The 23,537-nt window shown below is 48.5% G+C and overlaps 1 protein-coding gene across 2 annotated transcripts in view; it reads left to right on the forward strand.

Moving 5' to 3' along the window:
* ELF5 (E74 like ETS transcription factor 5) overlaps window positions 1–23,537 on the forward strand; it is a 54,600-nt gene that overhangs the window by 24,508 nt on the left and 6,555 nt on the right. For both annotated transcript variants that reach the window (XM_073658772.1, XM_073658773.1), the window contains one exon: window positions 13,881–13,998. In XM_073658772.1, the coding sequence (XP_073514873.1) occupies window positions 13,881–13,998 (118 nt within the window). The remainder of the gene's footprint in view (window positions 1–13,880; window positions 13,999–23,537) is intronic.

A 23,537-nucleotide genomic window follows, 5' to 3' on the forward strand; every position in this document is an offset into this window, starting at 1 on the left:
ATAGTGAGTGCAGCTCTGGAGTATAATACAGGATATACCCCAGAATCAGTAATGTAATGTATGTACACAGTGACTGCACCAGTAGAATAGTGAGTGCAGCTCTGGAGTATAATACAGGATGTAACCCAGGATCAGTAATGTAATGTATGTACACAGTGACTGCACCAGCAGAATAGTGAGTGCAGCTCTGGAGTGTAATACAGGAGGTAACTCAGGATCAGTAGAGGATCAGTAATGTAATGTATGTACACAGTGACTGCACCAGCAGAATAGTGAGTGCAGCTCTGGAGTATAATACAGGATGTAACTCAGGATCAGTAATGTAATGTATGTACACAGTGACTGCACCAGCAGAATAGTGAGTGCAGCTCTGGAGTATAATACAGGAGGTAACTCAGGATCAGTAGAGGATCAGTAATGTAATGTATGTACACAGTGACTGCACCATTAGAATAGTGAGTGCAGCTCTGGAGTATAATACAGGATGTAACTCAGGATCAGTAATGTAATGTATGTACACAGTGACTGCACCAGCAGAATAGTGAGTGCAGCTCTGGAGTATATTACAGGATGTAACTCAGGATCAGTAATGTAATGTATGTACACAGTGACTGCACCAGCAGAATAGTGAGTGCAGCTCTGGAGTATAATACAGGAGGTAACTCAGGATCAGTAATGTAATGTATGTACACAGTGACTGCACCAGCAGAATAGTGAGTGCAGCTCTGGAGCATAATACAGGATGTAACTCAGGATCAGTAATGTATGTACACAGTGACTGCACCAGCAGAATAGTGAGTGCAGCTCTGGAGTATACTACAGGATGTAACTCAGGATCAGTAATGTATGTACACAGTGACTGCACCAGCAGAATAGTGCGTGCAGCTCTGGAGTATACTACAGTATGTTACTCAGGATCAGTAATGTAATGTATGTATACAGTGACTGCACCAGCAGAATAGTGAGTGCAGCTCTGGAGTATAATACAGGATATTACTCAGGATCAGTAATGTAATGTATGTGCACAGTGACTGCACCAGCAGAATAGTCAGTGCAGCTCTGGAGTATAATACAGGATATAACTCAGGATCAGTAATGTAATGTATATACACAGTGACTGCACCAGCAGAATAGTGAGTGCAGCTCTGGAGTATAATACAGGATGTAACTCAGGATCAGTAATGTAATGTATATACACAGTGACTGCACCAGCAGAATAGTGAGTGCAGCTCTGGAGTATAATACAGGATGTAACCCAGGATCAGTAATGTAATGTATATACACAGTGACTGCACCAGCAGAATAGTGAGTGCAGCTCTGGAGTATAATACAGGATGTAGCTCAGGATCAGTAATGTAATGTATATACACAGTGACTGCACCAGCAGAATAGTGAGTGCAGCTCTGGAGTATAATACAGGATGTAACCCAGGATCAGTAATGTAATGTATGTACACAGTGACTGCACCAGCAGAATAGTGAGTGCAGCTCTGGAGTGTAATACAGGATGTAGCTCAGGATCAATAATGTAATGTATGTACACAGTGACTGCACCAGCAGAACAGTGAGTGCAGCTCAGGAGTGTAATACAGGATGTAGCTCAGGATCAATAATGTAATGTATGTACTCAGTGACTACACCAGCAGAATAGTGAGTGCAGCTCTGGAGTATAATACAGGATGTAACTCAGGATCAGTAATGTAATGTATGTACACAGTGACTGCACCAGCAGAATAGTGAGTGCAGCTCTGGAGTATAATACAGGATGTAACTCAGGATCAGTAATGTAATGTATGTAAACAGTGACTGCACCAGCAGAATAGTGAGTGCAGCTCTGGAGTATAATACAGGATATAACTCAGGATCAGTAATGTAATGTATGTACACAGTGACTGCACCAGCAGAATAGTGTGTGCAGCTCTGGAGTATAATACAGGATGTAACTCAGGATCAGTAATGTAATGTATATACACAGTGACTGCACCAGCAGAATAGTGAGTGCAGCTCTGAAGGATAATACAGGATGTAACTCAGGATCCGTAATGTAATGTATGTACAGAGTGACTGCTCCAGCAGAATAGTGAGTGCAGCTCTGGAGTATAATACAGGATGTAACTCAGGATCAGTAATGTAATGTATATACACAGTGACTGCACCAGCAGAATAGTGAGTGCAGCTCTGGAGTATAATACAGGATGTAACTCAGGATCAGTAATGTAATGTATATACACAGTGACTGCACCAGCAGAATAGTGAGTGCAGCTCTGAAGGATAATACAGGATGTAACTCAGGATCCGTAATGTAATGTATGTACAGAGTGACTGCTCCAGCAGAATAGTGAGTGCAGCTCTGGAGTATAATACAGGATGTAACTCCGGATCAGTAATGTAATGTGTGTACACAGTGACTGCACCAGCAGAATAGTGAGTGCAGCTCTGGAGTATAATACAGGATGTAACTCAGGATCAGTAATGTAATGTATGTGCACAGTGACTGCACCAGAAGAATAGTGAGTGCAGCTCTGGAGTATAATACAGGATGTAACTCAGGATCAGTAATGTAATGTATGTGCACAGTGACTGCACCAGCAGAATAGTGAGTGCAGCTCTGGAGTATAATACAGGATGTAACTCAGGATCAGTAATGTAATGTATATACACAGTGACTGCACCAGCAGAATAGTGAGTGCAGCTCTGAAGGATAATACAGGATGTAACTCAGGATCCGTAATGTAATGTATGTACAGAGTGACTGCTCCAGCAGAATAGTGAGTGCAGCTCTGGAGTATAATACAGGATGTAACTCCGGATCAGTAATGTAATGTGTGTACACAGTGACTGCACCAGCAGAATAGTGAGTGCAGCTCTGGAGTATAATACAGGATGTAACTCCGGATCAGTAATGTATGTACACAGTGAATGCACCAGCAGAATAGTGAGTGCAGCTCTGGAGTGTAATACAGGATGTAACTCAGGATCAGTAATGTAATGTATGTACACAGTGACTGCACCAGCTGAATAATGAGTGCAGCTCTGGAGTATAATACAGGATGTAACTCAGGATCAGTAATGTATGTACACAGTGACTGCACCAGCAGAATAGTGAGTGCAGCTCTGGATTATAATACAGGATGTAACTCCGGATCAGTAATGTATGTACACAGTGAATGCACCAGCAGAATAGTGAGTGCAGCTCTGGATTATAATACAGGATGTAACTCAGGATCAGTAATGTATGTACACAGTGACTGCACCAGCAGAATAGTGAGTGCAGCTCTGGAGTGTAATACAGGATGTAACTCAGGATCAGTAATGTAATGTATGTACACAGTGACTGCACCAGCTGAATAATGAGTGCAGCTCTGGAGTATAATACAGGATGTAACTCAGGATCAGTAATGTAATGTATGTACACAGTGACTGCACCAGCAGAATAGTGAGTGCAGCTCTGGAGTATAATACAGGATGTAACTCAGGATCAGTACAGGATCAGTAATGTAATGTATGTATACAGTGACTGCACCAGCAGAATAGTGAGTGCAGCTCTGGAGCATAATACAGGATGTAACTCAGGAACAGTACAGGATCAGTAATGTAATGTATGTACACAGTGACTGCACCAGCAGAATAGTGAGTGCAGCTCTGGGGTATAATACAGGATGTAACTCAGGATCAGTAATGTAATGTATATACACAGTGACTGCACCAGCAGAATAGTCAGTGCAGCTCTGGAGTATAATACAGGATGTAACTCAGGATCAGTAATGTAATGTATGTACACAGTGACTGCACCAGCAGAATAGTGAGTGCAGCTCTGGAGTGTATTACAGGATGTAACTCAGGATCAGTAATGTAATGTATGTGCACAGTGACTACACCAGCAGAATAGTGAGCGCAGCTCTGGAGTATAATACAGGAGGTAACTCAGGATCAGTACAGGATCAGTAATGTAATGTATGTATGACGCGCCCCTGGGCCTGTGTCGCGCTGCGGTGCGCACGCGGGAGCTTACCCGGAGCCGGATCCGTGGAGGGTTGTAGTCTCGTGGCGGTGACCCGGTCCGTGCCCAGGGAGTCAAACTGGACGGCAGTCTACTAGTAGTAAATAGTTGATGACTACGCCACCCGTTGAGTGCAGCCAGGGAGCTGCTGCTGCGGGGCAGACCGCTGAGGCCGATGGTAGGATTATGCAGCGTGATAGTATAACCCCCAACGGGAGGGGTATTGTCTCAGGGCAGCCGACGTGGATGATGGGGGTAGCAGGAACCACTCAGAGACGGTACGGTGTAGTTCAGGGTCTTTACTGGTAACAACGATAGACCCTCCCGGAGTACTTGCTAGCGAACGGGGCCTGGTCAGTCCTTGAGCAGATGTAACTCCCCTGGCCAGGCGTAGTTGTAGGCCTCCCAAACTGACTGTACTCTTCTGGCTACCTTGCTAGAAGCTGATGTAAGTAGCCCACGTCCCTGAGTGTACCGTGTGGTGCTCACCCGTATGGCCGGTGACTCGGGGCCTTCTAATGGCTTCCGCTCCACGATGGCGGTGCTGGTCCCACGCGTGTGACCGTGCCTTCGGGCTTCTGGGCCAGAGGACCTGAAATCCCCTGCCTGACGGATTCTGCTGCTGGGTAGGAGTTAGTCCCCACAGCCTCGGACTCCGGGTCCGGAAAGAAGTCTTCTTAGTCAGGGCGAGCTCTGCAGCTGCCAGCCCCTGACTCCTTGTAACTCTGCTGTTTCCTATGCTGCTTCTTGTCTCTACTCCACTTGTCTGACTCACCCTGCCTCAGCCCCGGGTTTATACAGGGGAAGTTCTTCCCCTCCCAAGACTGGGCAGGAGGTGTGGCATGCACAGGATCCCTGACCAAAGGACCTCCCACCTGCTCTCAGACATAACATTACATTACTGTGGAAAACCAGACCCCTGGGGTGCCACATTCCCCCCTAGTGAAATTTAGTACTCCGGGACTAAACACATTTAGAAAAACATAACAAGGCAAAAACATTAATAATACAATAAGAAAACATATAAAGATGGTTACGGCGTGTCCGCAACCGGGTGCAGTCTCTGAAGAGAGCAAGGTGTCCATTTCACCAACACAGGGAGACGTAACCAGGTAGGGGTCTGTCCTACCCCGAGTCCTTAACAGTCTCTAGTCCATCCTGGGTTACGCTCCAACTATGTACAAGGATTCCCGGTAAATCCACCAAGGATTCCTAAAAATAACTAGAAACACAAAATTATACACAAGCAACAAGACACAGAAAAACATAAATAAAACAATTTATACACTTTAAATTCTCCAGCGTGCGGGTAACTGGCCTCTAGTGGCCCGAGTGGACCTACGGAGCTGACTGTCTGGCCCTGAACTACAGGGTGTAGGAGCTGTCAAGGGTAAACTGGGCAGCTGTCTACCGGCTCTTTGTCTCACTAGGGGTACGGCAGGCTCACTATAAGCAGAGGGTTGATTCTCCTGTTCTGCTTGTGTGGAGTCTTCTGCCTCCTGGACCGGCTGTTCTTCCAGCTCTACCCGTTGCTCCGTAGGTTCTTGGGATGATGGTTGGAGGAAGGTGAGTACGGGTACCACAACTGCACCATTGACTTGAGTCCAAGACTGAGGGAAGTCCCCGAGCACGGTACTAACCATATCTTCCCTTTCTTCCACGGGTCGATGGTCTTCTTGTTCCTCTTCAGGGTTCCTCAGTTGTTCGGGACACTTCTTCAGGTGGTCCCGGGATACAATGGCTGTGGTTTCCCCTCCGTCTTTACTGATGGTACAGACCTTCGGGTTCTCGTGGCTTGAGGGCAGTACGGTGTACGGGTCCTTCTCCCACTGGTCGTCCAACTTGTGGAGCCGTCTCTTCCTCTTCAAGACCTGCTCTCCGGGTACCAGGGGAACAGCGGGAGCATACTGGTTGTAAGTTTTCTCTTGTCTTTCCCTAGCCTGACAGAGACTTCGCTCCACGCTCTCCTGTACTCTCCGGTACTGCTGCTGCCTCTCTGTGTCCCAGTCTGTTTCTGGTGAAGTGTCCTCGGGGGTCAGGACTCCCATTTCCAGGTCAACAGGTAACTTACCAGGTCTTGCCCTCATTAGGTAAGCCGGGGTACAGTTGGTGGAACCTACCGGGATGTGGTTGTATAGGTCCACCAGATCGGGCAACTTTTCAGGCCACAGACTGCGTTCTTCCAGGGGCAACGTTTTTAGAAGATCCATTACCACCTGGTTCATTTTTTCACAAAGTCCATTAGTCTGCGGATGGTAGGGTGTCGTCCTTATCTTCCGGCAGCCATACAGATTGCAGAATTCCTGAAAGACCTCCGCTTCAAAGGCAGGTCCCTGGTCCGTCAGCACTTGGTCCGGGTACCCGTGTGGACGGCAGAAGTGCTGCTGGAAGGCTCTAGCTGCTGTTTGAGCCGTTAAGTCCTTGACGGGGACGACAACCAAGAACCGGGAGTAATGATCCACGATGGTTAACGCGTAGACGTAGCCACTTCTGCTTGGGGTCAGTTTTACATGATCCAAGGCTACCAGTTCCAACGGTTGCCGGGTGACGATGGACTGCAGGGGAGTCTTCTGGCTGGCTCGGTCCTTCCTTCTCAGGTTGCACGGGCCACAATCTCTGCACCACTTCTCGATGGTTCCCCTCATGCCTACCCAGTGGAACCGCTCGCGCAGCAGGAACTCCAGCTTTTTCCACCCAAAGTGTCCAGCTCCGTCGTGGTATGCCTCCATCACCATGGCTGCGTCTCTTCGTGGCACCACTACTTGCCAGAGTAATTCATGCGTCCGGGAGTTAACCATTCTGCGGCACAACTTCCCTTTGTAAAGGAACAGTCGACTCTTCTCTGCCCATAGTTGTTTGGCTTCCTCCGGAGCGTCTGGTTCAAGGCGAGCCTCCGGCCGAGTCAGCATCTCCTTCACCAGTCGGACGGCAGGGTCGCTGTCTTGCGTTTCCGCCCAGTTGTAGTGGGGTAAGGGGTTCAACGTAGCAGCCTGCTTACTCCTTACCCGGTGGGAATACTGAATAGTCCCATGACGGTGGAACGCAGGGAGTTCAACTTCTTCCAGTCCCTCCGGATCTTCTCCTCCGTCCGGCAGGTTGGGCATCCTGGACAGGGCGTCCGCGTTGGTATTGGAGCGTCCTGCCCGGTATTTAATTGTGAACTCGTAGTTGGACAGACGGGCCATCCACCTCTGCTCCAGGGCACCGAGTCTTGCCGTGTCCAGGTGTGTCAGCGGGTTGTTATCCGTGTACACGGTGAACCGGGAAGAAGCGAGGTAATGCTTAAAGCGCTCAGTGATTGCCCATACTACGGCCAGGAACTCTAACTTAAATGAGCTGTAATTCTCGGGGTTCCTTTCGGTGGGTCGCAGTTTTCGGCTGGCGTAGGCGATTACTCGTTCCTTCCCCTGCTGGATCTGGGACAGTACGGCTCCTAGCCCGATGTTACTGGCGTCGGTGTAGAGGATAAAGGGCTGGCTATAATCCGGGTACGCCAGGATTTCGTCCCCCGTGAGGGCCATCTTCAGCTGGCGGAAGGACTCTTCTTCCAGCTCTTCCCATTTGAAGGGCGGCTTCTGGTTCTTGGCCTTCCGGGACTGGCCTATCAGGAGGTCCTGCATAGGTGCTGCCTTTTTGGTGAAACCGGGAATAAACCTTCGGTAGTAGCCTACCAACCCGAGGAACTGCCGCACTTCTTTTACGCTGGAGGGGCTTGGCCATTCCTTAATTGCGGTGATTTTATCAGGGTCGGGAGCCACTCCGTCAGCGCTCACTACGTGTCCCAGGTACTGCACCTTTGGTTTCAGGAGGTGACACTTGGAGGGTTTCACCTTTAGGCCGTAACTCGCCAGAGCCTCGAACACTTCCGCCAGGTGTTTCAGGTGGTCCTCATACGTCTTGGAATATACGATGACATCGTCCAGGTACAACAGGACCGTCTCGAAGTTTCTGTGGCCCAGACAACACTCCATTAGGCGTTGGAAGGTTCCTGGTGCGTTGCAGAGTCCGAACGGCATGCAGGTGAATTTGCTAAGTCCCATCGGGGTGGTGAATGCGGTCTTCTCCCGGTCCGCCTCTGCTACAGGAACCTGCCAGTACCCGCTAGTGAGATCCATGGTAGAGAAGAAGTTAGCAGATCTTAAAGCAGCCAATGACTCCTCTATCCTTGGTAAGGGGTACGCATCCTTGTGTGTGATACGGTTGATTTTCCGGTAATCTACACACATCCTCATGGTGTTGTCTTTCTTTTTGACTAAAACTAATGGGGCTGCCCAGGGGCTACAACTATCCCGGATTACCCCAGCCTCCTTCATGTCTCTAAGCATCCCCTTGGCGTGTTGGTAATGTGCAGGGGGTACGGGTCGATACCTCTCTTTTATGGGAGGATGATCTCCCGTGGGGATGCGATGTTCTACCCCCTTGACTCGCCCGAAGTCTAACGGGTGTTTACTAAACACTCTCTCATACTCTTGAACCACCCGATAGACTCCTTGTTTCTGATGTGAGGGAGTGGAGTCAGTACCCAGATGTAGTTGCTGACACCAGTCCTCCATGTCTTTCTTAGAGCCGTTACCTTCCTCCGGGTGAGATGGAGGCAAGGGTTCCACAGATTGTATAGAATTTTGATTAGTGATATATAATTTGGCTAGCGTGGCATACCGGGGCAGGTACACTTCCCTCTCCCCGATATTTATTATGCGAACGGGCACCCTCCCATGGCGTACATTGACGACCCCCCGTGCTGTCAAAATGGTGGGCCTACTGTCTGAGTAAACTGGTTCTACCATTGCCTGGTAATCTCTACCTCTCAGACCAATAGCTGCCCGGCACCAAATCATCATTTCACTTTTTGGGGGCATGGCAATAGGAAAAGGGTCACACATTCTTACGCTACCAATCTCACCGCCGGAGAGTTCCACTTGTTGCCGTTGCATCAGTGCCCGGATCTCTTTCTGGAGCACCCGCTGCTCGCCGGAGCTGGCATTCTTGGCAACCTGCTGTAAAAGGAAAATCACCTCTGCAAGACAATTTTCAATTACATTAGTTCCTAGAGTTATTTTTGGGTGACTCTCATGTTTATCAATATCTACAATGATCAGTCCCTGTGCGGCCAGTTCGACTCTACCAATTTTGATGGTCACCTCTTTAAATCCGATCTGTGGCACGGGCTGACCATTGCTGGCGATGATACTCAAGTCGTCGTCGGGGTAGCGGGTAATATCCGAGTCATTCCAGTACTGCTTGAAGAGCACGTACGGGATGGTGGTGACCTGTGACCCGGTGTCCAGTAGGGCACTCATGGGAATGCCATCCAGTACCACAGGCAAGACTGGACGTCCTCCCACATATCTGTCGCGCCAGTTCGATGGGCCTGGTGATCTTTTTCCTGGGGGTTGGCCCTCTACCCCAGGTTGTGCCCGTTTAAAGAACAGTACCTTGCCATATGTCCGGGTTGATTGCAGCGGCGGCAGATGGGTCGTCCGTCCTCACTGTATCGGTCACTGGGTCTTCCTCTGGCCGGTGGGGTCCTCCTTGGTCGACGCCACGGGATGTCCTCCGGTCCGGATGCCAGCTGGATCTTCCCTGGGGTGGAAACCTGTAAAGACTGCACAGTTCGGGTTAGCGCAGCAACGCTCTTAGCTAGCTCTTGGACCTGATGGTGTAGGTCTGGAGCCGGGTCATTGTCCAAAGCCTGCGCATCAGCTCCCACAGGCCCTGCTGACAAGGGCGCCGCCTCCTGGTAGTAAGTGGTAGTGGGGCGTCTGTGGGTCACAACGCCACCTGGTGCCGGTTCTCGGAGCACCCAGATGGCTCTGTCCTTGAACTGTGCAAAGTCCAGATGGGGATCCTGTAAGGCCATTGCCCGCAACTGGGTTCGGTGGGCATTGCAATATAAACCCTCTATAAATTGTTCAGTCAACAGCCTGTCCTCGTTTCCCACCCCATCAGGGTCGGTCTGCTTTATGGCCCTCAGGGCCTCTTGTAGGTTTAGTGCATAGTCCCTTATACTCTCATGCGCTCGCTGCTTGCACCCGTAGAATCTAAGCTTAATCTCGGCTGAGGTGCGGGTATCAAAGGTGTCCTTCAGCCGGGTTAGTATCCCTGCGACAGTCTTCCTCCCAGGTGGCCAGGATTTTACTTCCCTTTTGGCTGCCCCTGTTAGTTGGGCCACCAGGATGCTCACTTTTTGCTCTTCTGTGAGGGGGTACACCTGGAAGAGGCTATCCAGCTTTTCTCTAAAGTCATGCAGGGTATGTGACTCCCCTGAGTACTGGGGTAGCCAAGCTGCTCCCGGGATATAGGGCATGGTGAAGGGCATAACTGCAGCAGCGGTAGCGCTGGCGGGGGTTGAGGCAGTGAAGCTCTCCTCCGTATCCGACATCTTCCTCCCCCCTAGTGGACCGTGGCCTACCTTGCGATGATCCTCTTCCGTAGGCCGCGGCTCCGCAGTGGATCGTCAGGGTTGAGGACCTTCCGTCGCGCTCCTGTGACGTCGGCGTCTGCTGGGCTCCTTCCAGGACCTTACGCAACGTCCGGACGTGAGGCGGGGCTTCAGTTCTCGCGCGCTTTCGGAGTCCACGCCCCTCTTCTTCCCGCGCGGCGTCCTCAAGATGGCGTCCAATGGCGGGAAAACTCCACGGATGGCGGGAAGAAGGTCGAAGATGGCGCCGGATGGCGGGAAAACTTCGCGGATGGCGGGAAGAAGGTAGAAGATGGCGCCGGATGGCGGGAAACCTCCACGGATAGCGGGAATCTTCACCACTGGTAAGTTTGAACAGTCTTTGCTTTTCAGGCACGCAGTACCCGGTGGTTGCGGGCACGAAATCCTGCCGACTACGCCAAAGTTGACGCGCCCCTGGGCCTGTGTCGCGCTGCGGTGCGCACGCGGGAGCTTACCCGGAGCCGGATCCGTGGAGGGTTGTAGTCTCGTGGCGGTGACCCGGTCCGTGCCCAGGGAGTCAAACTGGACGGCAGTCTACTAGTAGTAAATAGTTGATGACTACGCCACCCGTTGAGTGCAGCCAGGGAGCTGCTGCTGCGGGGCAGACCGCTGAGGCCGATGGTAGGATTATGCAGCGTGATAGTATAACCCCCAACGGGAGGGGTATGGTCTCAGGGCAGCCGACGTGGATGATGGGGGTAGCAGGAACCACTCAGAGACGGTACGGTGTAGTTCAGGGTCTTTACTGGTAACAACGATAGACCCTCCCGGAGTACTTGCTAGCGAACGGGGCCTGGTCAGTCCTTGAGCAGATGGGATCTCCCCTGGCCAGGCGTAGTTGTAGGCCTCCCAAACTGACTGTACTCTTCTGGCTACCTTGCTAGAAGCTGATGTAAGTAGCCCACGTCCCTGAGTGTACCGTGTGGTGCTCACCCGTATGGCCGGTGACTCGGGGCCTTCTAATGGCTTCCGCTCCACGATGGCGGTGCTGGTCCCACGCGTGTGACCGTGCCTTCGGGCTTCTGGGCCAGAGGACCTGAAATCCCCTGCCTGACGGATTCTGCTGCTGGGTAGGAGTTAGTCCCCACAGCCTCGGACTCCGGGTCCGGAAAGAAGTCTTCTTAGTCAGGGCGAGCTCTGCAGCTGCCAGCCCCTGACTCCTTGTAACTCTGCTGTTTCCTATGCTGCTTCTTGTCTCTACTCCACTTGTCTGACTCACCCTGCCTCAGCCCCGGGTTTATACAGGGGAAGTTCTTCCCCTCCCAAGACTGGGCAGGAGGTGTGGCATGCACAGGATCCCTGACCAAAGGACCTCCCACCTGCTCTCAGACATAACATTACATTACTGTGGAAAACCAGACCCCTGGGGTGCCACATGTACACAGTGACTGCACCAGCAGAATAGTGAGTTCAGCTCTGGGGTATAATACAGGACAGAGCTCGGTTGGGTCCAGAGTAAGTAATGTAACTTTAAGGTTATGTGCCCACGATGCAGAAATGAAGCTGAAAGTTTCTGCTTCATTTCTGCATGTCCTTGCCCGGAAAAATGCGTGCGGAATTTGACACGCGTTTTTCCCGCGTTTTTGAAGCGTTTTGCACATGCGGAATTGCCTTGCGTTTTCTAATGCATTGTAGACAGCAATTCCGCATGCGTAAACGCACAAATAATGGGCATGCTGCGGAATATTCTGCACATCAAAAACGCTGCGGAAAATTCCGCAGCATGGGCATTGAGTTTGCGGATTTACATTGGGGACTATGGGAGAAGGATTACCAAGCATTTCACAAGCGTTTACGCTGCAAAAATTCCGCAGCAAAAATGCTTGAAAAACGCATCGTGGGCACGCAGCCTTAATCTTCCTTGCACAAGACAGTTCTGTGGTGACTGGACCTTGACATTTTAGCCGGTCTGGAGAACAGCTAATAAGATCTTCTACCATTTTGGAGGACTTGATGTGCTAACACGTTGATTTCACGGTGGATGGTAATGAAACGTGTAATGCTTTCTTTCTCCTCTGGGGGTGCTGCAGGGAAATAGAACACATTCCAGTCGATCGCTGTGATCACAAGGATGACATTAAAGATCTATTAGGACACAGAGAATTGATGGTGCCTTTGATCGCTGGCTCGTTTTCAGGTTCTAGTGTCTACAATGTCAGATTTACAGACTTTTGGGGGGTAAATAGTCCTACATTTGTATATGGGGGCAGCGTTCCCCTGCGCTCTGCGGATTATCCTGGGACATTGTGATACTGTTTATAATCCCTGATAGAAAAACATCTCGGCGGTGGGTGGGTGCGATGTGCGGTGACACCGGGCGTGTGATGATGACACAGGCCGTGTTGATGTGGGGACAATACAGTGTTTGTGTTCTGCGTGTTGGCGTCCATTGTTGGGGAGGATCATCGTGTAATTGCGGAGTCACATTACCCCAAATACTCCCTTGTTTACTGACTCGTCACAATAAACCTGGTGAAAAGACGTCAGGAAAATAAGGAGGAAGACCCTTAACACCTCTGTGACCAAGCGATTTTTCAGTTTTGCACTTTAATTTTTTTTTTCCTTCCCCTTCTTCCAAGAACCATAGAAAAATATATTTTTGCAACTCCATGTTTTTTTTTTTACAGGACGAGGTATAGTTTTGAATGACATTATTATCTTTACCATATAATGTAATGAAAAACGGAAAAAAAAATATCTCCATTTTTATTTTCTGCAAACCTTCAGCATGGTAACAGGAGTCTTCCGGTCGGTAAAAACAGATTTTTTTTGGGGGGCTTTGTGTAGAAACTTGTTTTGCACAAACAGCTACAATCTAATCCATGCACTGCAATACCAGACACAGCCTGTGGACAAGTGTGGCGCTGTTTCTGTGGTGTTCTTTATCTGGCCAGTCCTTTTTATACAACTTCCCAGAAGTCGCGCTGTTCATCTTCGCACAACTTTTGGAGATGTTCTGTAAGATAATACGTCTCCATATTTGCTCATGGCGGGGGAACGTCAGTGTTGACTCTTCTGCACCTGCAGCCCATAACTTGTCACATAGAAATAAGTGCGTATTTATTCATGCAGGTTCTGGGGCTTTTTTTGGGGGGTTATTTTATTTTGTCACAAATATTGCAAAATTTTAGTTTCATAAATCGACATCTTCCTAAAGGTTCGAGGTTTTGGCCACTGATTTTTTGCAACATGTTTAATACATCTGAAGGGCAAATTCAGACATCCGTGAAGTTCGATCCGATGCGCTGACATCTGTACTGGGATATATGAGTTCAGGGTGGGAGATCGGCGTCCGGTCCGTGCATCATGGTCTGTACATGGTCAGTCGGTTGTGGCTGCAGACGACTAAAGAGTTAATATTTTGCTACATTTGTGTTTTACTAATGATCTTCTGTAAATGTCACGAATTAACTAATTGCCTTAATGATTGCACTTCTAGGTGATGATAGACTCCTCCACACACTGCCATGTTATGCCCTCTGATGCTGAAGCTCATTTTTCATGGACAGACTTATTCTGCAATGACCTGTACCCATCGTACAGAGATCCGTCACCAGGTAAGGGGTCTTCTTTACAGGGGTCTGTTAATGACAGTGTGGCCTAAATATATGGATTCACAATCTCCATTATAGGATGGGGTCGGGGTCCGGGCTCTGTGCAGCCGCTCATGTTCCCCTCCATTTCTGTATGGACCTTGTGCACTGGGCACAGTCATGGGGGACAGATAAGGGTCTTCCCAAAACTGTTCCCACAAAGCTGAAGCTACAATTGTCCACAATGTGTTGTGCTGAAGATGAAGATTTCCCATCACTGAAATTGAGGGTCCGCGACCGCCCCCTGATAACAGCCCATAGCATTATCCTCCTCCACCATCTGTACAGGGGGCACAATGCAGTCAGGGGGTAACGTCCTCCTGGAATCACCAAACCCAGACTCCTCCATCAGACGCAGATATAGAAGTGCGATCCGTCACTGCACAGAACACGTCTCCTCCAGAGTCCAGTGGTGGCGGCTTTACACCACTGCATCCGACGCTCAGCATTGTGCTTGGTGATGTACGGCTGGAGGCAGCTGCTCGGCCATGAAGCTCTCGACGGTGGGCGCAGTGTTTGTGCTGATACCAGAGGAGGTCTGGACTCTGCAGTTATGGGGTCAGCAGAGCGGTGGTGACTTTTCTGCCCTCTGCTCCTCAGCACTCAGCCCCCCGCTCTGTAACGTTACGGGGTCTTCACTTCATGGCTGCGGTTCCTTCCACTTCTCTATATCACTTACAGGTGACGGGAAAGATCCAGAAGGAAGAAATGTCATGGACGGACATGTTCCCCTGGTGGCTCATATTACAGGACGCGCTGGTATCAGTGAGCTCTGCACCACCGGCCGATCGGTCACATGGCAGTAAAGGCAGACGGCATGGCGGGGGGCCGGAGGTTATACACCAGGGGGTAATGGGGCAGAATGGGAAACCTGGCATTTATACCTTCTTAGATGCAAAATCTGCCCTAAACCCCTCATCTATTGCACATCCATCATAGAGCTAATTTGAGACCCCTGAAGACGCACGTCCAGGTGAAACTGCAGCCTCTGCACCTTTTGGCTTTCACAAGCCTTGACCCGTCCATGTTTCTTTGTTTCTCTTATGGGCCATGTATTGGTTGACGTTGTTCAGATTGTGTCGGAGACTTCCAGATATTCCGGTCTATGAGGACACTCATCCGCAGAACCAACATTGTTATTCTAAGGCTATTTACCTGCTCGTTACCATCAGGGTATAATTATATGTTTTCTGGAGACTCGCACATCGCTGGAGCTTCATGTGGTGTTTTCACAGCTGCCATCATCCCACAGGCTCGGGATCTTGGCCGGTAGCCCAGGTCATGGCTAATAAATGGCCGGCTCACCGAGATAAGGATCGTTATTAGGAGCCGCTGGTAATTAGTGCCCGTGTTGTCATTAGATGGATCCCGCTTTATTAATAAAACCTAACAATCACGTCTGTCGGGCAGGACGTGTGTCTGATCAGCATCGGTAATTTTTCATCTATTAATATATAATTACAATATAATTACTTAATTAGAGAAACAGCGGAGGATTAATGGAAAATAAACTCTCGGTGGGAAAATGCTTCCAGAAATATACACTGCTCAAAAAAATAAAGGGAACACTTAAACATCAGAATATAACTCCAAGTGAGTCAAACTTCTGTGAAATCAAACTGTCCACTTAGGAAGCAACACTGATTGTCAATCAATTTCACATGCTGTTGTGCAAATGGAATAGACAATAGATGGAAATTATTGGCAATTATCAAGACACCCTCAATAAAGGAGTGGTTCTGCAGGTGGGGACCACAGACCACATCTCAGTACCAATGCTTTCTGGGCTGATGTTTTGGTCACTTTTGAATGTTGGTTGTGCTTTCACACTCGTGGTAGCATGAGACGGACTCTACAACCCACAGAAGTTGCTCAGGTAGTGCAGCTCATCCAGGATGGCACATCATTGCGAGCTGTGGCAAGAAGGTTTGCTGTGTGTCAGCGTAGTGTCCAGAGGCTGGAGGCGCTACCAGGAGACAGGCCAGTACACCAGGAGACGTGGAGGGGGCCGTAGGAGAGCAACAACCCAGCAGCAGGACCGCTACCTCCGCCTTTGTGCAAGGAGGAACAGGAGGAGCACTGTCAGAGCCCTGCAAAATGACCTCCAGCAGGCCACAAATGTGCATGTGTCTGCACAAATGGTTAGAAACCGACTCCGTGAGGGTGGTATGAGGGTCCGACATCCACAGATGGGGGTTGTGCTCACAGCCAAACACCGTGCAGGATGCTTTGCATTTGCCACAGAACACAAGGATTGGCAAAGTCGCCACTGGCGCCCTGTGCTCTTCACAGATGAAAGCAGGTTCACACTGAGCACATGTGACAGATGTGACAGAGTCGGGAGACGCCGTGGAGAGCGATCTGCTGCCTGCAACATCCTTCAGCATGACCGGTTTGACAGTGGGTCATTAATGGTGTGGGGTGGCATTTCTTTGGAGGGCCGCATATCCCTCCATGTGCTCGCCAGAGGTAGCTTGACTGCCTTTAGGTACCGAGATGAGATCCTCAGACCCCTTGTGAGACCATATGCTGGTGCGGTTGGCCCTGGGTTCCTCCTAATGCAGGACAATGCCAGACCTCATGTGGCTGGAGTGTGTCAGCAGTTCCTGCAAGATGAAGGCATTGAAGCTATGGACTGGCCCGCCCGTTCCCCAGACCTGAATCCCATTGAGCACATCTGGGACATCATGTCTCGCTCCTTCCACCAACGTCACGTTGCACCACAGACTGTCCAGGAGTTGGCAGATGCTTTAGTCCAGGTCTGGAAGGAGATCCCACAGGAGACCATCCGCAACCTCATCAGGAGCATGCCCAGGCATTGTAAGGAGGTCATACAGGCACGTGGAGGCCACACACAATACTCAGCCTCATCAGTAGCATGCCCAGGCGTTGTAGGGAGGTCATACAGGCACGTGGAGGCCACACACAATACTCAGCCTCATCAGGAGCATGCCCAGGCATTGTAGGGAGGTCATACATGTTAGAACTCTCCTGTTAGGTTTTTTTTAGTTTGCTGGTCACATGACCATTTTTGCCTATTTAATCCGGCTCCGCCCTCCTGGTCTTGCTGGACTTCATTGTATTTACTACTCTTGAGCTAGCTTGGTGCTCTGTTGCCGTTCTCTGTTAGTTTTGCTAGGTCTTCTGACCTCTATGCTTTTTGTTGTGTGTTTGTCTTTGACTGCTACTATTTCTGCTAGGAGGTGTCGAACTTATCCCAGTCCCTAGTTCTTGTAGGGATCCCTCCCTCACATCTATAGGTCTTCGTTCAGACTAGCCGAGGACTTTAGCGGGTCTGATCGCAGAATCAGGTTCCCCGTTACATCGTAGGGATCTAGTTTAGTTCTATTGTAGGGACAGTTCTCCTGTCTTTCCTTAGTCCCTGTAGCAGATCATAACAGTAAGTCCAGCCCTAAAAGAAAAAAAAAAAAATTTTCTCTAAGGAAAGACCTCCAGTTTTCCATCATGGTCTCGGTTCAAGATTTGGCTCAACGCTTGCAGGGACTCTCTCTGGAGGTGGCCAAGCTCCAACAACACGTGAGTAGCTGTTCTGGAGCACATTTTGTGGAACCAAAGGTACATCTGCCTGACTTATTTTTTGGCGAACAACAAGATTTTTTTTCTTTTAAAAATGCTTGTTTATTGTATTTTCGTTTGAGACCCGGATCCTCTGGTGATGAATCACAGCGCATAGGGTTCATAATGTCACTTTTGAGCAAAGATCCTCAGGGATGGGCCTTCTCTCTCCAACCTAGTGATCCGTGCTTTAGATCAGTGGATAGTTTTTTTTCTGCTTTGGGTTTGTTGTATGATGATCCTGATCGTGTCTCATCTGCTGAGTCTGAATTGAGACGTTTGAGGCAGGGATCAGGTAATGTGGAAAAATATTGTTCTCACTTCCGTCGGTGGTCTGCCCAGGTGGGGTGGAACGATTCAGCTTTGAAAAGCTTGTTTCTTGCAGGGCTAGGTGAAAGGGTTAAGGATTTACTGTTTGCTTATCCCACACCTGGAAACTTGCAGGAGGCTATGCAATTAGCTATACGGGTGGACAGGAGACTGCGTGCAAGGGTTAATGAGAGCAAATCCTCTGCTATGTCAGCTCCGAGTCTTGAGAGGGTCTGTGCTGACAATGGAGAGCCGATGGAGATTGGGGCGATGCCACCCCGCTCTCAGGAAAAAGATCGCAGGCTTTCTGAAGGCTTGTGCTTCTATTGCGGAAATTCTGGTCATTTTATTAAGAACTGTGTGCTTCGTTTGAAGAAAGAAAAAAAAATGGTCAGTTATGCCCGTATTGCCTGTTTAAATTCTAAGGGAGTATTCCTATCTGCCACTACTGCTGCTCAGGATGAATTAATTGAATTTCGGGTATTTGTGGATTGTGGTTCTACTCTGAATGTGATTGATGGGGGATTCTTGGAAAAACTTAGATTAGAACCTAAAACTTTGTCATCCCCTATTGCTGTGGTTTCTGTTGATGGCTCTCCCTTGAAGAGTGTTACTCATAAGGTCTGTGAATTTCCCCTCACTATTAATGGTATTCACCAAGAAAATTTGGATTCGGTGGTATTGGATAATTTGCCTTCTCCAGTAATATTGGGGTTACCCTGGTTAAAATTGCACAATCCTGTACTGGATTGGTCTACTAATGAAATTAAGTCCTGGAGCCCTAAGTGTTATGACAAGTGTTGTAACGGGCGCATTGCTGCTGTGGATAAAGGGGAATTACCTGTACCTATTCAGGATTTTTGGAGAGTTTTTTTCTGAGGAGGAGTAACAAATTTTGCCTCCCCATAGAGACTATGATTGTACCATTGAATTTGTCCCTGGAGCGACTCTTCCTAAAAGTCGTTTATTTAATCTGACTATTCCTGAGAGGAAGGCTTTGGAGGAATACATACAGACAAGTTTGGCCGCCGGTCACATTAGGCCTTCCAAGTCTCCTGTGGCTGTTGGATTTTTTTTTGTAAAAAAAAAAAGATGGCGGTTTACATCCTTGTCTGGACTTTCGTGAGATTAATAAAATTACTGTACGCAATCCTTACCCACTGCCATTGATTCCTGATTTGTTTAACCAGTTAGTGGGGGCCAAGTGGTTCTCTAAAATTGTTCTCCGGGGGCATACAATTTGTTGCGCATGAAGGAGGGTGATGAATGGAAGACTGCTTTTAACACTCCTGTGGGTCATTTTGAGAATCTGGTGATGCCTTTTGGTCTTACTAATGCTCCAGCATTTTTTCAGAATCTGATTAATGACATCCTTAGACCTTTAATCGGCAAAAATGTGGTTGTGTATTTGGATGACATTTTGATTTATTCGCCGGATCTGGAATCTCATTGGCGGAGCGTGCGTGAGGTATTACAGTTATTAATGGACAATTCGCTTTTTGCTAAGCTGGAGAAATGTGAGTTCGCTGTACAGAGAATTAGTTTTTTGGGCTACATTATCTCCAGCAAAGGTTTTGAGATGGACCCGGTGAAGGTTCAGGCGGTTCAGGAATGGCCTAGGCCTATTGGTTTGAAATCGATACAGAGGTTTTTGGGTTTCGCCAATTATTACAGAAAATTCATAAAAAAAATTTCTATTATTGTCAAACCGCTGACCGATCTCACCAGGAAAGGTGCTGATGCGGTTCAGTGGACTTCTGAGGCCATTGAGGCGTTTGTGTTTCTAAAGGAGAGGTTCAGCTCTGCCCCCATCCTTATGCAGCCTGATGTGACTAAGCCGTTTTTGGTTGAGGTTGATGCTTCCTCTGTGGGGGTTGGTGCGGTGTTGTCTCAGGAAAACAAGGATGGAGTACATCCCTGTGCTTTTTTTTCAAAAAAAATTTCTGAGACTGAACTTAATTACGATATTGGTAATCGGGAATTGCTGGCGATTAAACTCGCATTTGAACACTGGCGTCATCTCTTGGAAGGTGCTGAATTTCCCATTCAGGTTTTCACTGATCATAAAAATCTGATCCATCTTGATGCTGCCAAGCGCTTGAATGCCCGTCAGGCTAGGTGGGCACTTTTTTTCTCGCGGTTTAATTTTTCCGTTACTTACATCCCGGGTACCAAGAATGTTAAAGCGGATGCTTTGTCTCGCAGCTTTTCTTACATGGTCGGTGCTGAGGAGGAGGAGAGCATTTTACAAGAAGGTGTTGTGATTGCTGCTTTGGACTCCGTTTTGGAGGATGAGATTCTTAAAGCTCAGGAGAATGCCCCATCTAACACTCCCCATGAGAGGTTGTTTGTGCCTAGGACCTTTAGGAGAGATTTGTTTGTTGAGTGTCATGAGTCTCGGTTGGCAGGTCATCCAGGAATTTCTGAGACCAAGAGACTTGTGGGTCGCAGTTTTTGGTGGCCTGGATGGCAGAAGGAAGTCATTAAGTGGGTGCGTCAATGTACTGTGTGTGCTAGATCCAAGTCTTCGCATGCTCCTGCTGCGGGGTTGCTTTGCCCTCTGGAGGTTCCTAGTGCACCTTGGACACATCTGGCTATGGACTTTATTACTGACCTTCCCCCCTCTGAAGGTTTCACGGTCATCTGGGTGGTCGTGGACCGTTTTAGCAAGATGTGTCACTTGGTTCCCTTCATCAAACTGCCTTGCGCTAAGACACTCGCTAAGGCCTTTGTCAAGGAAATTGTCAGACTACATGGTGTTCCTACTGACATTGTTTCTGATAGGGGACCTCAGTTCGTGGCTCATTTTTGGCGTGCCTTTTGTGACAGGTTGGGAGTTCATCTGTCGTTTTCATCTGGATATCATACTGAGTCTAATGGCCAGACAGAAAGGAAGAACCAGGATGTTGAGCAGTTCTTGCGTTGTTTTGTGGCAGACAATCAAGAGGGGTGGTCTGAGTTTCTGCCACTTGCTGAATTTGCTCTTAACAACCATACATCCTCTTCTGCTGGTTGTTCGCCTTTTTTTTGTTGTTCTGGGAGACATCCGTCTTTTGGGTCATTCTCCAAATTGGTTTCGGCTGTGCCTGAGGAGGAGAGTTTTTCCGGTGATTTGGAGAGAGTTTGGACGGATGTGCGTGGTAATCTTCAGGAGGCTAACAAAAAATCTAAGAGGTACTTTGATAGGAAACGGCAAGAGGTTTTGTTTGCTGTTGGTGACATGGTTTGGTTGTCCTCTAAGAATCTGCGAATTGAGGATTCCTTCTAAAAAATTGGGTCCCAAGTTCGTAGGGCCCTTTAAGGTGCTTCAGATAGTTAACCAATCTGCTGTTAGGTTGGAGGTTCCTACGTCCTGGAAGATTAACCCGGTGTTTCATGTTTCTCTGTTGAAAAAAGCTGATGTGTCTGATGGTGATGCCTCTGCCACTGTTCCTCCGGTGGTGGAGGACGGGGAATATGAAATTTCCCGCATCCTAAATTCTAGACGGTATAGAGGGAGTTTGCAGTATCTCGTCGCTTGGAAGGGTTTCGGACCTGAGGATAACTCATGGGTGAGGGCAGATGATGTTTCTGCTTCCAGACTTGTCAGAGCGTTTCACAGGAGGTTTCCTGGTAAGCCTGGGCCTAGGGGATCCGGAGGATCCTCTTAGAAGAGGGGGTACTGTTAGAACTCTCCTGTTAGGTTTTTTTTTAGTTTGCTGGTCACATGACCATTTTTGCCTATTTAATCCGGCTCCGCCCTCCTGGTCTTGCTGGACTTCATTGTATTTACTACTCTTGAGCTAGCTTGGTGCTCTGTTGCCGTTCTCTGTTAGTTTTGCTAGGTCTTCTGACCTCTATGCTTTTTGTTGTGTGTTTGTCTTTGACTGCTACTATTTCTGCTAGGAGGTGTCCAACTTATCCCAGTCCCTAGTTCTTGTAGGGATCCCTCCCTCACATCTATAGGTCTTCGTTCAGACTAGCCGAGGACTTTAGCGGGTCTGATCGCAGGATCAGGTTCCCCGTTACATCGTAGGGATCTAGTTTAGTTCTATTGTAGGGACAGTTCTCCTGTCTTTCCTTAGTCCCTGTAGCAGATCATAACAATACAGGCACGTGGAGGCCACACACAATACTGAGCCTCATTTTGACCTGTTTTAAGGACATTACATCAAAGTTGGATCAGCCTGTAGTGTGTTTTTCCACTTTAATTTTGGGGGTGACTCCAAATCCAGGCCTCCATTGGTTAATAAATTTGATTTCCATTTATGATGTTTGTGTGATTTTGTTGTCAGCACATTCAACTTTGTACAGAACAAAGTATTCAATGAGAATATTTCATTCATTCAGATCTAGGATGTGTTATTTCAGTGTTCCCTTTATTTTTTTGAGCAGTGTATTACCCATATACCTGCCCCGGCTGAAGGGGGCGCCGCAGATTGCCTGGTGGATGAGGCTCGTGACCACCAGGAATCGCAATATTAATTATATAGCGGTATTATTTTGACATTTTACAGCACAGTTGTTAGATTACTTTATGTACGGAGCTAGTACTTGGTCACTATATGGCGGCATTAGTTATGCTGCTCTCTTTTCACTGCACCATATCACTGTATAGCGGTATTACTTAGACATTTTACAGCACGGTTGTTACATTATGGAGCTAGTACTTGGTCACTGTATGGCGGCATTAGATATTGTTGTGCTGCTCTCTTTTCACTGCGCGGTATCACTGTATAGCGGTATTACTTAGACATTTTACAGAGCAGTTGTTGATTACGGAGCTAGTACTTGGTCACTGTATGGCGGCATTAGACGTTGTTGTGCTGCTCTCTTGTCACTGCACGCTATCACTGTATAGCAGTGTTATTTAGGTAGCACTACAGGAAATTGTGCAACAACACATGACGTAATACGGCGCTGTGCAGAAACATTGCACAGTGGCACAGAGACGCGACTCCGTGTTGTGGAGTTGTATGAACTCATTGTGCTGCCATATTGTCTCTGGTCACATAGCGCAGCCTCCTGACTGTGCTTATAAATAAAGCCGAAGGTTGACAAAAAGCCAAGTAGTTCAACCAGTTATCCAGCTGTGTGGATCCAGAGAAATCATACAGTGCCATCTTTCCCTCTATACTGAGGCAGAAGCACACCATAGTGCCAAATACATAGTGCCGCCACTATACAATTACCCACTCTTGGAAGTGGATGTGCATACAGGCCACACTTTTCCACTCTCCCATTTCCCATCTATTGAAGAAGGTTTCAAGAGGCTTTTTCAGCAGAGGATCTGCCACCAACTCTTCTGGGAGTCCCCGAGGGGCTAGCCTTTTTTGGTGGGACCCTTCCAGATATTCAGGGATACTTGGCAAGTATATGTTGTATGCAATCCAAAGGGGTCAAACAGGGCAACCCGCTGCCCCCCACACATTACCAGCCATAGTGCCGCCACCCTGTACCAGCCCCTGAGCAGCCCTTGAGTGATCGCTCACATGTAAGGGTGAAGAAGTCCTTCAGATGAGGGACAGCCCTGCTCGTTAGAACTAGTTACCCTGTAAGTTAATGTCTAACCATTTACCAAGCCTTACAGCCTTAGCGAGGCTTGGTAAAGGGTCGGACCTACAGGTAGCGACAGGACA

This window comes from Phyllobates terribilis, unplaced genomic scaffold (assembly GCF_046119375.1).
Source record: "Phyllobates terribilis strain yellow unplaced genomic scaffold, ASM4611937v1 Scaffold_13__5_contigs__length_258822181, whole genome shotgun sequence".
Classification (NCBI taxonomy): domain Eukaryota; kingdom Metazoa; phylum Chordata; class Amphibia; order Anura; family Dendrobatidae; genus Phyllobates; species Phyllobates terribilis.